Source organism: Lycium ferocissimum, chromosome 5 (assembly GCF_029784015.1).
Source record: "Lycium ferocissimum isolate CSIRO_LF1 chromosome 5, AGI_CSIRO_Lferr_CH_V1, whole genome shotgun sequence".
NCBI lineage: Eukaryota > Viridiplantae > Streptophyta > Magnoliopsida > Solanales > Solanaceae > Lycium > Lycium ferocissimum.
This window is the reverse complement of record NC_081346.1, coordinates 38,511,287-38,525,464: the sequence shown is the minus strand read 5'-3', so window position 1 is coordinate 38,525,464 and position 14,178 is coordinate 38,511,287. Positions and strand designations below refer to the sequence as shown.

The following is a 14,178-nucleotide window of genomic DNA, read 5'->3' as shown; positions in this document are numbered from 1 at the left end:
CCAATTTGGACTAAAATTTTCACACACTCATTACCCATCCTTTCTCCAAAGTCGTACTACTTCATTTCTTCCACTTATTTCCTTATAAAACCTTCCGGTATACCTTATATACATCCTCCACTTATTAAATATACTTAATAATGCTTGCTCCTCATATTCCAAAGTAGTTTTACTTAACCCTAACTCAACGTACTTACGTTTCAAATTTGATAAGTGCTCTTCGAAGATACGGGGTGTAACATCGCGTACTCAAAACCATCACACAGAGTCGTCTTGACCCTGTGTTGACCATGGTCAACTCCAATTCATTAAAATCCTATATTCCCAACCAACGGCCAAAATCAGACCTGAATGCCTCGGGACCCCAAACAACAGTCCGACTAAGTCAAAAATCACATTCGGGACCTAATAAAATCAACGAAACTTTAAAAATGACTCATTTACCCCGGATGTTGATGTTGACTTTGGTCAACCAATCTCTTAAGGATTTCCAAAAAGTCCTTTTTCTTACCTAAAACTCACCCGAAAGCCTCGAGAATCGCTCCACCCATCCACGCAAGTCAAATATAGCACAAGAAGCTAGGGGAAGGGTCATTTAGAGAAAAAGAGGCAAAAATCACAAAACGACCTAATGGGTCGTTACATCACCTTATCAGATTTTGAAATTTTTTGCAACGCATAGCCATACGAAAAATATAATTAGTGTATATTTTTTGTATATTTGGCTAGCAGCTGTAATTATTTTTAGGCACCAGCCGATTAATGTTAAAAGCCCATAAATTTTTACGAGATAATCAATTAAAGCCCAACCAGAATTGCCGGAAATGATGCGTGGTGTCTCAAAAGTGTCCCGTCTTGAACTTTTGTCCCCGCTAAATTAAATCTTTAAAAAATAACTTTAACTTGAAAAAATTCATTGGGAAGAGTTTTTGTGTCCCATCAGGCATAACTTCTAGCTCTTGCCTATAAGGCAAGGGTTTATGATATTTCAAGGTAGTAAACTGCTCAATTGACCACAAGCATGTTTGTGGTTAATTGAATAGGTTCATTAAACTAATTTATGTCTACAAAATATTTAAAAGTTTGACCTAGCGAATGATTTTCCTTATTTCAAAAATAAAAATTCGTTAAGCCGGGTCAAAGAATTAAGAGCACCCCTTTGAAGGGCATTTGGGAACTTAATCCCCAGAATTGGGCCGTTGATTGTGATTCGTGTGCGTCACGAGGAAGCAGCTCAGCACCTTTATCCCTCGCTCCGTATAAAGCATTTTTATTTTTGGCCCCCTCCTCCTCTGCTGATACTCTTAACCCGAAATTCAAAACCCTAGACAGACGTAAGTATGCCCCCAAAAGCAGGTAAAGGTAAAGAAGTTCTTGCCGAAAGGCCCATTCTCGGCCGTTTCTCTTCTCACTTGAAAATTGGAATCGTAAGCCCCCTTCTCTTCATTTGATCTCCCTTTATATCTTTCAGCTCAAATCTAGAAAATGGAATGCGAATGAATTTGATCCACTGAGAGCTTATCATCATCATCATCATCATCAACGTCTCTACTTATTAGGTTATTTATATATTTATATTTGTACTAAGTTTGATGATGTTGAGCTTGTCTGTGTGACTTTCAGGTGGGATTACCAAATGTGGGCAAGTCTACTCTCTTCAACACACTGACAAAGTTATCCATTCCGGCTGAAAATTTTCCTTTTTGTACTATTGAGCCTAACGAAGCTCGAGTGCACGTTCCTGATGAGCGTTTTGAATGGCTCTGCCAACTCTACAAGCCCAAGAGCGAGGTTTGTCATCCAAAATCAACTACTATTAATGGTCACGAGAAAAGTCGACGTGCCTCTTTTATTTCCCCTTATGTAGTTGTGACGGTCATTTGTGATTCAGTTGTTTATTAAATTATTCCATATGATAAAGATTGATTTGCCTCTGGGATAACTTCTTTTTTTGATTCCTAATTTGTCTGTAAGACAATACTTTTTATATAGTTCATTTTAAATGAATGTTTGTTTGACGATATCTAGGTGGCTGCCTTTTTGGAAATTCATGACATAGCTGGATTGGTTCGAGGTGCTCATGCAGGACAAGGATTGGGCAACAGTTTCTTGTCCCACATCCGTGCAGTTGATGGCATTTTCCACGTTCTACGTAATATAATCACTCTCCCATTTTGTCTTTCCATCTATTGGACTTTTCTTTGTTATACATATACAAATGTGTTCCATATTATCTGGAGTTATCATGTCTAGTGTCTTATATATTCTCACTCTTGAATATCATCGTACACATTTATGCTGTTTGTCAGGTGCATTTGAAGATCCAGATATTATCCATGTCGATGACACTGTTGATCCTGTGAGAGATTTAGAGGTTATAAGTGAGGAACTAAGGCTTAAGGTAAGTTGGATCATGCATCTTGAGTTTTTGGAATTTGTATCAGGCATGTATTCATTTGTTGTTTTTGTTTTTTGGATAAAGTAAGAAATGGTATAAATGGCATCAAGAAGATGCTGTATTCAGTTCTTTGAAGGCAGTTAAGTTAATATCTTGTAATACTGTGATTGGATGTACTCTATGATAGCATTGTTGATTGCACTTATCTACTGCATTGACGAGTATCTTCTACCGTTGGGAGTTTTCTAATCATGTCTTCAGGTCTATTATAAACCTACTCCCTCCATCCCAATTTATATGATACTCTTTCATTTTTAGTCAATCCCAAAAAGAATGACACCTTTCTATATTTAGTAAAAATCCAACTTCAAATTTACCTTTTTACCTTTAATGAAATGATTTCTAGCCACAAAAATTTCTATGGTTTGTTTTAGATCACAGGCTTCAAAAGTGTTCCTTTATTTCTTAAACTTCGTGCCAAGCCAAACACCGTCATATAAAATGGGACGGAGGGAGTACAATGTTTCCAAACGTGAATATGTTATGAGTTTTCATATTTGTCAAAAAATAAAAAAAACAGGGAAAGGAAACTATACCTGTGACTCTGTGAGTAGTACAAGATCGGTTGCATACAGTGCAGCAAGAAATCTGTCTCACACTGGGGGAGGGCGGAGTCTTTTATCTCTTGACACGTGAAGGTGATTAGTAATCTTCTGTCAGGTAAAAATAGGTTTTTACTGAACACTTGCAAATCATTAATAAGAAGCATTTTTAATGCACACAGTGGTGCTATTTGTAATGTATGAATATACAAGGAGCATTCATCTTTAAATTTAGATGGTTGAGAGTCCTGCATGAAGTGATGCTGTGTTATCAGTATGTTGTTTTGTCCATTACTGAGACATCAGATATTGCTGGAAGATCTTTTTGGACTAATATGCTGGATTTTCTGTCAACCTGACTCTTTAGAAGGGATTTATAACTTAGGTTATTTGTAAATGCTGGCATCTTCAACCGAATGGGCCTTGTTGCCTAAAAGCGCCTTGTTCACCGGAATGATCTCATGAAATGTCATCCTTTTGTGTAAACCAGGACATCGAGTTCATGGAGAGGAGGATAGAAGATGTTGAAAAGAGTATGAAGAGAAGCAATGACAAACAATTAAAAGTAGAGCATGAATTGTGTCTAAGGGTTTGTGCCTATTGCTCTTCTTCCTTTGACTTTGTTAACTTGCCTAGATGTTTTATCCCATTTCTATATCTGTTTAGACTTTCTTGATCTCTGGGTGGCCGATTTGTTGAAAAGTGGCAGTACGAAATATTTCTGTTTTCGAATAGTTCATCGACATTCTCTATTTATAAACTAACTAGATGTTTTGGTACAGTCATGTATTTATTATCCTCCAAATAGTAGAAATTTATGTCCTTAAAAATGGGGTCCCTCGTAAGATCCTTTTTTAGATGAGAATGGAGACTGATATCGGCACCGATGATTGATTATCCATCTCAGATTAGATTAATTGAACTCGTGTATGCTCATTTCTGGTGGAAATGTCTGGCAGAATCATAATTGTTTCAAAGAGATGGTTGGTTGGTGTTAGACTTGTCTTCCACTACTTTTTGGCTGCTTTGTAGTTGAGTCTAAATTGATCTGAAAAGAAAAGGAAGAACTGCTTTCTCTTGTTTTTTTCCCGTAGAATTTTCACATGTCTTTCTGATGAAGTTAAATCTTCACATGTCTTACTTTGCCGTAGTTCTGCTGGTAATGACTGCAAAAACTTGAGCACTTCTTCTAGTTCATTTTACAGATAATTGAATGATTAAAAAGGTTTAGATATGAAAATATAATGCTGCCTGTTTCCACAGGTCAAAACATCACTTGAGGAAGGCAAAGATGTTCGTCTGGGGGAGTGGAAAGCAGCAGATGTTGAATTTTTGAATACTTTCCAGTTGCTTACTGCAAAACCAATTGTTTACTTGGTGAGTTTAATATTTCTAACCCCTCTGTATCCTGGCTATGTACGCAATCCTTCAGAATTTATTTTCTGGAAACAGCAATGTGGTTCTTCAGTGTATATCCAAAATTATTACACTGCACAAACTGGTATTACAAAAGGCAAATTTTTTCCTTTCTGAGTTCAGTTTATAGTTAATAATCAAAATTGTTACTGTTGTCCCAAAAGACCCAATTTTGTTTAACCAATCAAAAGATAGTTATTTGAATACGCTTAAGAAATGTTGTTTCCTATTTCCTTTTGGAGTGTGTGTGAGAGTGAGTGAGAGAGAGATGTATCTGAAGCCCCCCTTAAATTAGAAGCCATATAGAAAGCAAAGGCCCTCTACCACTAGTTGACAGATTACTCGGGGAACAAATCAGAAAAATTATTGATATTAAAGGAACCTCTCTATGCAATCTATAAATATCTTTAATAAACCTACTTTATGACAGGAGCAAGTTTTCCTATCTGTGGTTGTCACAATTATATGCTGTAATAGGATTAGTTACTATATCTTGGGACATTGTTCGCATCGTTTTGGGTAGTTTTTCGTGATGCTTTGATGTTTCTTCTATTGCCAAGGAAACAGCATGATTAGGATCAGCAGAATAATCAGAATAATGCTCTGTGCCTACTGATTATGTAATGGATCATTGGCAGGTTAACATGAATGAGAAAGACTATCAAAGGAAAAAGAACAAGTTTCTGCCCAAGATTCATGCATGGTATGTTCCATCTTTCTTAACAGTTATCACGATTATATTACTCTTCTTACACTTAAAAAAGAAAAGCAAAATTTGGAGGGAGGGATCTGTGTATTTTTTTTTTTTTTATCAGAAGAGAAACCATTATTTGTTATGATAATGAATTGCTTTGAATTCTAACAGACGATCAGTATTCTGCAATACATAGCACTGACGTGCTCATATAAAGTTGGTTACAACATTTATCATAAAAGGAACTTGAATTTACATCTCATCGTTCTTTCTGTGATCTTGTTCTCTACGTTGTCATCTGCAAAGCAATGATACGTGGGGCCAACGAAATGGATCAGATGCTTGCAAAAATGTGCTCACTCGTGAAGAAAAATTCTACTAATCTTGAAATCGTTGCTTTGAAGCTGCAAGATATTGGACAAATCCCTCTTCTCAGTCATGGCGTTACCCCATCATGAATTTTTAAGCGCCTGTGTAGTTTCTTGGTTTTGGTCTCTTATTTTGTCACTTCTCAGTCTTAAAGATTAAATTGCTTTGCCTTTAAATTTAGAAATCACTTGTTTTGAAACTAAATCAAGTAAACTAGATGTTATAACTTGCATTGTGGTCCACATGCGTCGATTGTAATTCACGATCTTGATGAGGTCGTGGTATATTATATTACTTTGGTTATATGATTACCCTGTAATTTTTAATCTTCATGTATCCTTCCGTACTAGTAGGCTTAGTATTATCTTTGTAGTTTCTTGTCCTTCAATTTCCTGGTACTATTTGCTATCTCTTGTACTTCGATTATCGTATTAGTTTGCTGCATTTACTGTTACTTTTCTTCATAGTGCTTATCTTTACTATTTTTGTCATGACTTCTTTACTTTCTTCAATCCTTGTCTTACTTTTTTTGTCATGGTTTCTCTTGAGCCGAGGGTCTTTTGGAAACAGCCTCCCTATCTCCCAGGGTAGGGGTAAGGTCTGCGTACACTCTACCCTCCGCAGACCCCACTTGTTTGATTTCACTGGGTATGTTGTTGTTGTTGTTGTCGTGTTTGCATGGATCTTTTCCTTCTTGTTGGACTAGATTCAATCATCTAGGTTACATTCACTGTTTATGCAATATTGTGATCATGAACATATTTCAGTGTTTAATTCAAAACTTCACTGCTGTTCAATGAGTTATTGTCCTGAAGATGGACATGGATCTTTTCCTTCTTGTTGGACTAGATTCAATCATCTAGGTTACATTCACTGTTTATGCAATATTGTGATCATGAACATATTTCAGTGTTTAATTCAAAACTTCACTGCTGTTCAATGAGTTATTGTCCTGAAGATGGACTTCATGCCACCACTTAAATGATTTTTCCTGGTGTTTTGCTGGTTCTATGTTATGACCTCTTTTATCTTTCACTTAGCTTATAGCCTTATTTATTATCCTAAATAATGTGAACTCTTTGTTAGTATAAAAATTATGCTTTCACAAATTTCCAGGGTGCAGGAGCATGGTGGTGAAATAATTATTCCTTTCAGTGCTGCTGTGGAGAGAAACCTTGCTGATATGCCACCAGATGAAGCAGCTAAATACTGTGAAGAGAACAAGTTACAAAGGTTAGTTTGAAGTGATAACGTCTCTAATAATTAGATACTTTTAACTATGCATTGATCTAAAGAAATTTTGGAGTTTTATAAGATATCACAATTGATGATAATTTAGCAATTGCTGTTCCCCTCCCACAAGAGAGCGGAAAACTAAAGAGTAGAGGCTTTTCCTTATTGTTTATATCTGATTCATTTTCACTTTCTCCTTCCTCATTACGTGAGATGTCAATCTTTTACATAACCAGTCTTTTTGAGGGCATAGGTCTGAGATGTCATTCTTTTACATGACCTGTCTTGTGAGCGCATACAGCAGAATGAGGTGCATGCCTCAAGGCTGGTGCCTTTCGGGTTTCGGCTTTTTCTTTAATCGTTTACTACCATTAACAATTGATACCATTTCATTTGTTAAGTATTATTGATCTTTGGACATTTACATTATCCTTTGCTGAGAAACTTGGGGCTATTTTAGTTATGGAAAACATCATTTTTGTCACTTTATCCAGCTGATCTTGATTTATCATGCTACAGTTGCCTCCCAAAAATCATAAAGACTGGATTTGCTGCCATTAATCTTATTTATTTCTTCACAGCAGGGCCAGATGAGGTATTTCAAATTCTTCCTCTTTCATTCTGTCCCATTTCTTTATTATTTGGCGTTGAGTTTGATGCTACATAGGTTAATTTATTCCCCCCATCCTAGTTTATATGATGTCATGTGACTTGACATGAAATTTAAGATGTTAATTTGACTTGTATATTATGTTAGTGATAGTGAAATGAATGTTAAAGTAATGGCTGAAATTCTTGTTTGATAGAGGTAAAACATCACATGAAAATGTAGAGGTTGAATTGTTTAATGATTTGAATTCTGGAAAGTTGTGCTAATTGTATAGAAATGGCATGATGGCCAACATTTTGAGATGTTCCAAATTGGAAAGAATGTCCCTATAAATTGGCTGGAGGGAGTAATCCTTTCTGCTCTGATTTTCATGTTTATGCCAGTTTTAATGCACTGACCTGGTTCCTAAGAATTATATAATACTTTGTTCTGTTATAGGGATTCAATCCTACATCTTAATCACTTTATATGGGAATTTCTTAAAGAAAAAAGAGAAGAACAGCCTGTTCCGAACAGGAGAAATGCCCTTCTGCTTGTTATAAATTAGCCCCCCCCCCCCCAACACACACACACAACAAAAGGCCCCACACACACACACACAAAAAAAACCCCTGAAAAAACCATTGAAGTCACCGTTATTGATGGTTATAAGGCCTCATAATTGTTTTTCTCTTAAAATACAGGTTAAATGCTGGCAAATCCGCAGGCTGATGAAGGCTCCTCAAGCTGCTGGAACAATTCATACAGATTTTGAGAGAGGGTTTATCTGTGCTGAGGTCATTTTCTGCCTTCTTTTTTCCTTTTGCCTACCTGTGTTCAGGATTCAAAAGATTAGTTCCTAGAGCTTTCAGTTTATTAGTTAACTGAATGCACTATACAAGTGGTGGTTTTACACTGATAAATTGAATAACTGATTAGAAACTCCTGAGCAACCTCCTTACTGCTTTTGCAGAAAAGCCATTTCTTTATTCTAAAAAAGTCTGTTTCAACACTGAACTGCTTATGTTGATTTTTGGGAATTGGACTTACCCCAAAATGGGGGAATTTTCTGAATTGGAAGCTAAAGCTGAAACTATTTTATTGTGCTTTGCCAGATGATTCTCACATCAAAAGTGAAATCCTTTTTATTTATGACTGCTTCCATTTTTAGCTGCCATTTGTCTTTTCTCTTGACACTAATACTAGCGTGTGCAAGTGCTGACTTGGGCATTGGTGTCTTCAGGTGATGAAATTTGATGATCTAAAGGAACTTGGTAGTGAATCGGCTGTAAAGGTACTATTGAGTTATCGTTGGCAATTTAATGACATGCAGTTTCACGAGTCAAATTGCAGTCTCTATACTCGAAATATATGCACTTTATTTCTGCACAACTTGTTTTTGGAAACCAAAATATAGGTTGAAGCAAACATTGAGAAGTTCTCCACAAGAACAAAACTAATGTGTAAGACTAAGGCCTCATTTTTTCTCATTAAGATTAAGACGTCTAAATCTGAATGTACATCTGAATGATTAAGATGGTTTGTTTTTCAACATTTGAATGTGCATAATGTATTTATTTAAACATAATAAATATACAATTCAAATAAAAAAGTAACTAGGGGTAGGTGGGAGGTTGGGAAAGTTGGGGGGGGGGGGGGGGGGGGGTTAATGGGGTGGGGGCTTGGAGAGTGGGTGGGTAGGGTTAGGTGGGTGGTGGGGAGGGTGAGGTTATTGGTGGTTGTGATGACAAAGGTGGTTAGTTTTGGGGGGGGGGGGGGTAGGGGTAGGTAGGTGGGGTTGGGAGGGTGGTGGTGGTTGTGATGAAAAAGGTGGTTAGTGGTGGGGGTAGGGTGAGGTTTGAGAGGGAGGGTGGGGGTGGGGGTGATGGTGAGGGTAGTGGTGGTTGTGATGACAAAGGTGGTTAGTTTGGGGGGGGGGGGGTAGGGGTAGGTAGGTGGGGTTGGGAGGGTGGTGGTGGTTGTGATGAAAAAGGTGGTTAGTGGTGGGGGTAGGGTGAGGTTTTAGAGGGAGGGTGGGGGTGGGGGTGATGGTGATGGGATTGTGATGGGAGAGGTGGAGGGGGTGCGGTAGGGAGGGGGGGGGAGGTGGAGCTGGTGGTTGTAGACAGAGTGGCGGTAAAAAATATTCATACAGAAATACCTCTTAATGATATTAAGACCTTGCTCAAGATCTTAATGATTAAGACCTATTCAGTGCTTAGATCTTAATGTAAACAAATGCACTTAATGGCCTAAGGTCTGAACCATTCAAATTCAGACCCCATTAAGGGCAAACAAATGAGAGTTAAACTCAACTCTCACATAAGTACAAGTTATGCCTATAAATGATTATTTTCTCATATATATATATATATATAGATAGATAGATAGGGTTTTGCTAACCCACAACATGAAGGTTGTAGGATAGCAATGTACCCATTTTTTATCTCGCCAAAATATCCTTACTAGCTAATTAATAGTTCATTAAAATAGGGAACAAAAACTACAGTAACATTCGCGATGGTATCTAAGAGTGAACTATTGCAATAAGAAATTTCTGATCGAAAAGTGCTTTTGATGGGAGAACAGAGGGAGTGCTGTATGTTGGAATGAAATGCGGAGAGTAGAAATTTGGGGCATTTGAGTGGGAGGAGAGAGCAGAGAGAAGAGAGAAGTATTCTGGTAATAGACTAAAAAGTCCTTTGGAACGGGAGTAAAGATTGGAAGGTGTTTTGACAATTTGTTTTCTTTTTAAGTTAATGTCTTTCTTTACTTTTGGAAAAAGTGATAATAAAATTTCTTGAATAGAAACCAAGGTGAGGTCAAAAGTCTGGCGGGTGAGTGAAACCAAATTGGGATTTGGCAAAACTTGCACAAGCAGTGTCTATAAACCCATCAGAGAACTATTTTGCTGTTAACCGGAGAAAATAGAAAGAAAGATCTCGTCAGCAATGAAATGGGGAGGAGTTCGCCCTTCGCTGGAGAAGAGGCAAGAAAATCGATGGGAAGAAGCCAAGGAGTATTAGAATGTTGGGGGGAAGTCAAAATTACCATTTGTTAATGTGTGTTTGTAATTAATTTTTAAGGGTATTTTGGTGAAATAAAAAATGGGTACATTGCTATCCTACAACCTTCATGTTGTGGGTTAACAAAACCCATATATTGTGCCGTATTCAGCACAACTTGTTATCAGAAAACAAAAACAAGCTAAAGCAAAATTATAATAAATTCTCCACAAGAACAAAAATGGAGTGAAAGATAGTAGTAAAATTTAACTCATAAACAAAAAATACCTCTGATTATACCTACATATTCTGTTTTCTTCAGATATCGTTGTGCTTCCAAGTATATATAATATCCAACGGACGTGTTCCCTCTCCTTTACCTTTTTGCGCCAAGGCAGCTCTTCATATTGTTAGGCTAGCATTCCTACCATCTCTATCTTTATTCTGGTGCAAATTCTTGTCTAAGCTTACACTAAATATATAAGACTCAAGTTGCTTACCTCTCAAAAAAAAAAAAAAAAAAAAAAAAAAAAAAAAGGGAGAAGAATCACCCAAGGGTGTGGCCTAGCGGTCAATGAAGTGGGTGAGAAAACCAAGGGAGACTAGGGGTTAAAATCCGAGCTGAGGACAAAAGATGCAAGGTTAAAATCCTATCTGCCGAAGCTTTGGTGGGAAAGCGTTACCCGGTGCATTTACTTGTGGAAGGTAGAAAGTACCCATTGGAATTGTCGAGGTGCATGCAAGTTGGGCCAGACACTAATGTAATTTAAAAAAAATGAAATGCTACTGGAAAATACTTTGTGATGGACTTCATAAAAAAAGAATATATCTTAGTGATGGAAAATACTATATGCTAGTAAACTGGGTGCCGGCATGCTCTGCATAAGTTGTGGATAAAATGACAAGATCAATTTTTTTGGCAATTTCTCTGTACAAGGATTCTATAATTGTGCATGTTAGTTATTGTTCAATTTTGTAATTGCAATTAGCAGTTCATGTGTTAAATTCTCTGATAAGAGTGCTGGTAAGCCAAGAGTAGCAGTTTCCAGTGTTACAATATTGTTCCTATACGTTACCTGACTTGTGCACAAAGCTGGAGTTTTCTTTATAGATGACCTCTGAAAATTGTCTAAGGTGAATCTGCTCTTCCACAGGCTGCTGGGAAGTATAAGCAGGAGGGTAAGACCTATGTGGTCCAAGATGGTGATATTATATTCTTCAAGTTCAATGTCTCTGGGGGTGGGAAGAAGTGAGGTGGTGGATCTGTACGAAACTTATGAAGCTGTATCGACTCGTTGGCGAGTTGGAGGATATAATTTGGCCTCATATTTAGGTCTAATTTTTGCAGAGAGTTGCATCTTTTTATGAGTTTCTGTAAACTTCTGCATTTATGATATGTTTCCTATGTGTCTTATCTGCATTGTAGCTTGTTGGATGTTCTAGTCTTTGTAGTCATCTGTTTTGCGTACTCTTTACTCTCAGTGAGGCTGATGCCAAATCCAATTTATAAGTGGCATTTGCATTTGATGTCATGTGGTATTTGAAGAAACAATCTGGAGAATTGGCGACATTTGAATCTTACAAGATGTACGCGCGAGATTTTCTTTTATCAAAAAATCGTCATCCTTATGGTGGCAAGTTAGGCAGGGACCTCAATCTGTTAATGAATAACCAGAAGGCGAAAACATGTCGGATTGGGACAATAAATCTTTCCACTTAAGACCACATTCGCCTGAATTGTATACCACATATTTTTTAAAAAAAGAGCTAACATGAAAAGGTTCTTAGTTTTTATTTTGAACATGAGCTTATGTCGGCTATACGATTGGACTCCCGAGTGTGAGTTATAGAATTCGCTACATAGCATATGCATTTTGTCAAAGAACAAGTGATTGATTATGAATTGCACTAACTAGGATCTGAGTCATGACTAAACTTGTACCTCTTTGTATTCCTTGTCTTAGCACCAATTAGCTCCTAAAGTTGACTTTTTTTTAGAGAACAAGCGCAAATATGGCCCTAAAGTTGGATGACAAAGGCAAATATGTTGAAAAAGTATAACGAAGGGCAAATATAGCTTATTTGTGAAAATAGAATAGCAAATATGATCCTTTCCTTTTCATTACGGGAAAGGGTCGTATTTGCCATTCTATTTTCACAAATAATTTATATTTGCCCTTCGTTATATTTTTTCAACATATTTGCCTTTGTCATCCAACTTTAGGGTCATATTTGCCCTTGTTCTCTAAAAAAAAGTCATATTTACCCCTACTTCAATCCTCATGTCTCACCTTATATGTGGCATATTTTTTTCCACAATAAATCTGATCACCAAGTTAATTATTTTAACTCGCCTACCCGATTAAACCTGATCCACCAATCAAAATAAACCCAACTCCTCGCTGCTCAATCCCTTGTAGAAGGACGTTTCAAATGATTGCCTTACTGGAGTATGCCAGGATATACGTTCTGTTTTCCGGTGAAAACGGACTTAATCAGAAAATCGGTTAGAGATTTATTTTTATAGGGTTTGAAGATAAGTGGATTGTATCCAATCTCGAGAACTCTTTTATGAGCCCGGTTCGGAGTAATAGTGAGTACGGGTAAGGCACAATAAGCTACAAAGATAGGTAAACAATGATGCAAGAAGCTAAAAATGAGTAAATAATGAACTTGTGTTTATTGCCTTCTTGAGAGAAAAAGTAAGGGTTACAAAAGTGTGAGCAAGATGATCCCTTTCTTTTACCCTAAGCTATCTTTATATAAGCCAAGTTTAGACTTTTAAAACCCTAAAGTACGGGTGATGTGACCTCTCTGCGGCCCCAACGTGCGGGACTCTGACCGAGGCCTGTGGACGTGACTTGAGTTGGTAGGAGTGGAGCCAGCTGGATGGATTCTCCGGACTTATCGAGCATCCGGTCTCATAAGCTAACCCCGAGTGCACCTTTCACCCAATACAGATAGTCCCTCACTTTTCGGATCCTTCATAGCATGAATCCGGGAAGTAGAAGAGTCTGTCTTTTTCAAATTATATGCGGGAAACTAGCGAAATGTTGCAACTTTTCCCACGATTAGACATGTTGTCAGGGCAGCATTAAATACACTTGCTCACCCATTCGGCGACACCGTTTCAGAGGCAGCGATTGATGGTTACAGGAGCAGACACGCCTCTTCCCCAATCGAGGCTAATGATTGTAATTTCCCCTATTTATGCCGCCCACTTGTCGGCCGAATCCTCTCGCAACACTTCCTGTAACTCCCTCGTTCCATATCCTCACTGCTTTCTTTCTCCTTTCTTCCTCACTGCTTTCTTTCTCCTTTCTACTCTCTGCGATTTTCTTAAAGCACAGAAAAGCTATGTCTTCCTCTTCTTCCTATCATTTAGCCCTTATTAACCAAGAGGAGCATTTGGACAGGGCTTTCGACGCCCCTTTCAACCAAGGAACTGACTCCTTCTCATCTGCTGATACTCAAGAAATAGATTCGGGGTCCACAATCGCAGACATTATCCTTCCAATCCTTAATTTCTCAAAGGACTTTCGCTCTAGTCAGCAATTGGGATAAGTCATGCAGATACGCTCCTTGATATCCGATGCTTCCCTCCACCAGGTTCGCCTCGACTGCCAATGGGGTCCTGAAGTTGAAATTTTGCCGGCCTAGGAGAATGCCAACATCACTTATCATGCTGTCAATACGTCGATGATTTATGCCTAGCTCATCACTATCGGTTTCTCACTGCCCGTTCACGAAGTGCTTGAGGTGTTCTGCCGTTGCTATCAAGTATGCATTGAGCAACTAGCCCCCCAAATATGGAGTATAGTTCAGTGCATCCAATATCTAGCTGACCTAGCCAGGCTCCCTTTCAATCTAGA

The 14,178-nt window shown here is 37.9% G+C and overlaps 1 protein-coding gene across 1 annotated transcript; it reads left to right on the top strand.

Annotated features, from left to right (window-relative positions):
- The first annotated feature begins 1,239 nt into the window (after positions 1-1,239).
- Positions 1,240-11,956, top strand: LOC132056791 (obg-like ATPase 1). The gene is made up of 12 exons (XM_059449139.1): positions 1,240-1,427; positions 1,624-1,791; positions 2,029-2,152; positions 2,310-2,401; positions 3,491-3,589; positions 4,264-4,377; positions 5,055-5,119; positions 6,596-6,712; positions 7,232-7,307; positions 8,006-8,098; positions 8,545-8,595; positions 11,461-11,956. The coding sequence occupies exons 1-12, from the start codon at positions 1,341-1,343 to the stop codon at positions 11,557-11,559; spliced, it is 1,185 nt and encodes a 394-aa protein (XP_059305122.1). The 5' UTR covers positions 1,240-1,340; the 3' UTR covers positions 11,560-11,956.
- Positions 11,957-14,178: the final 2,222 nt, after the last annotated feature.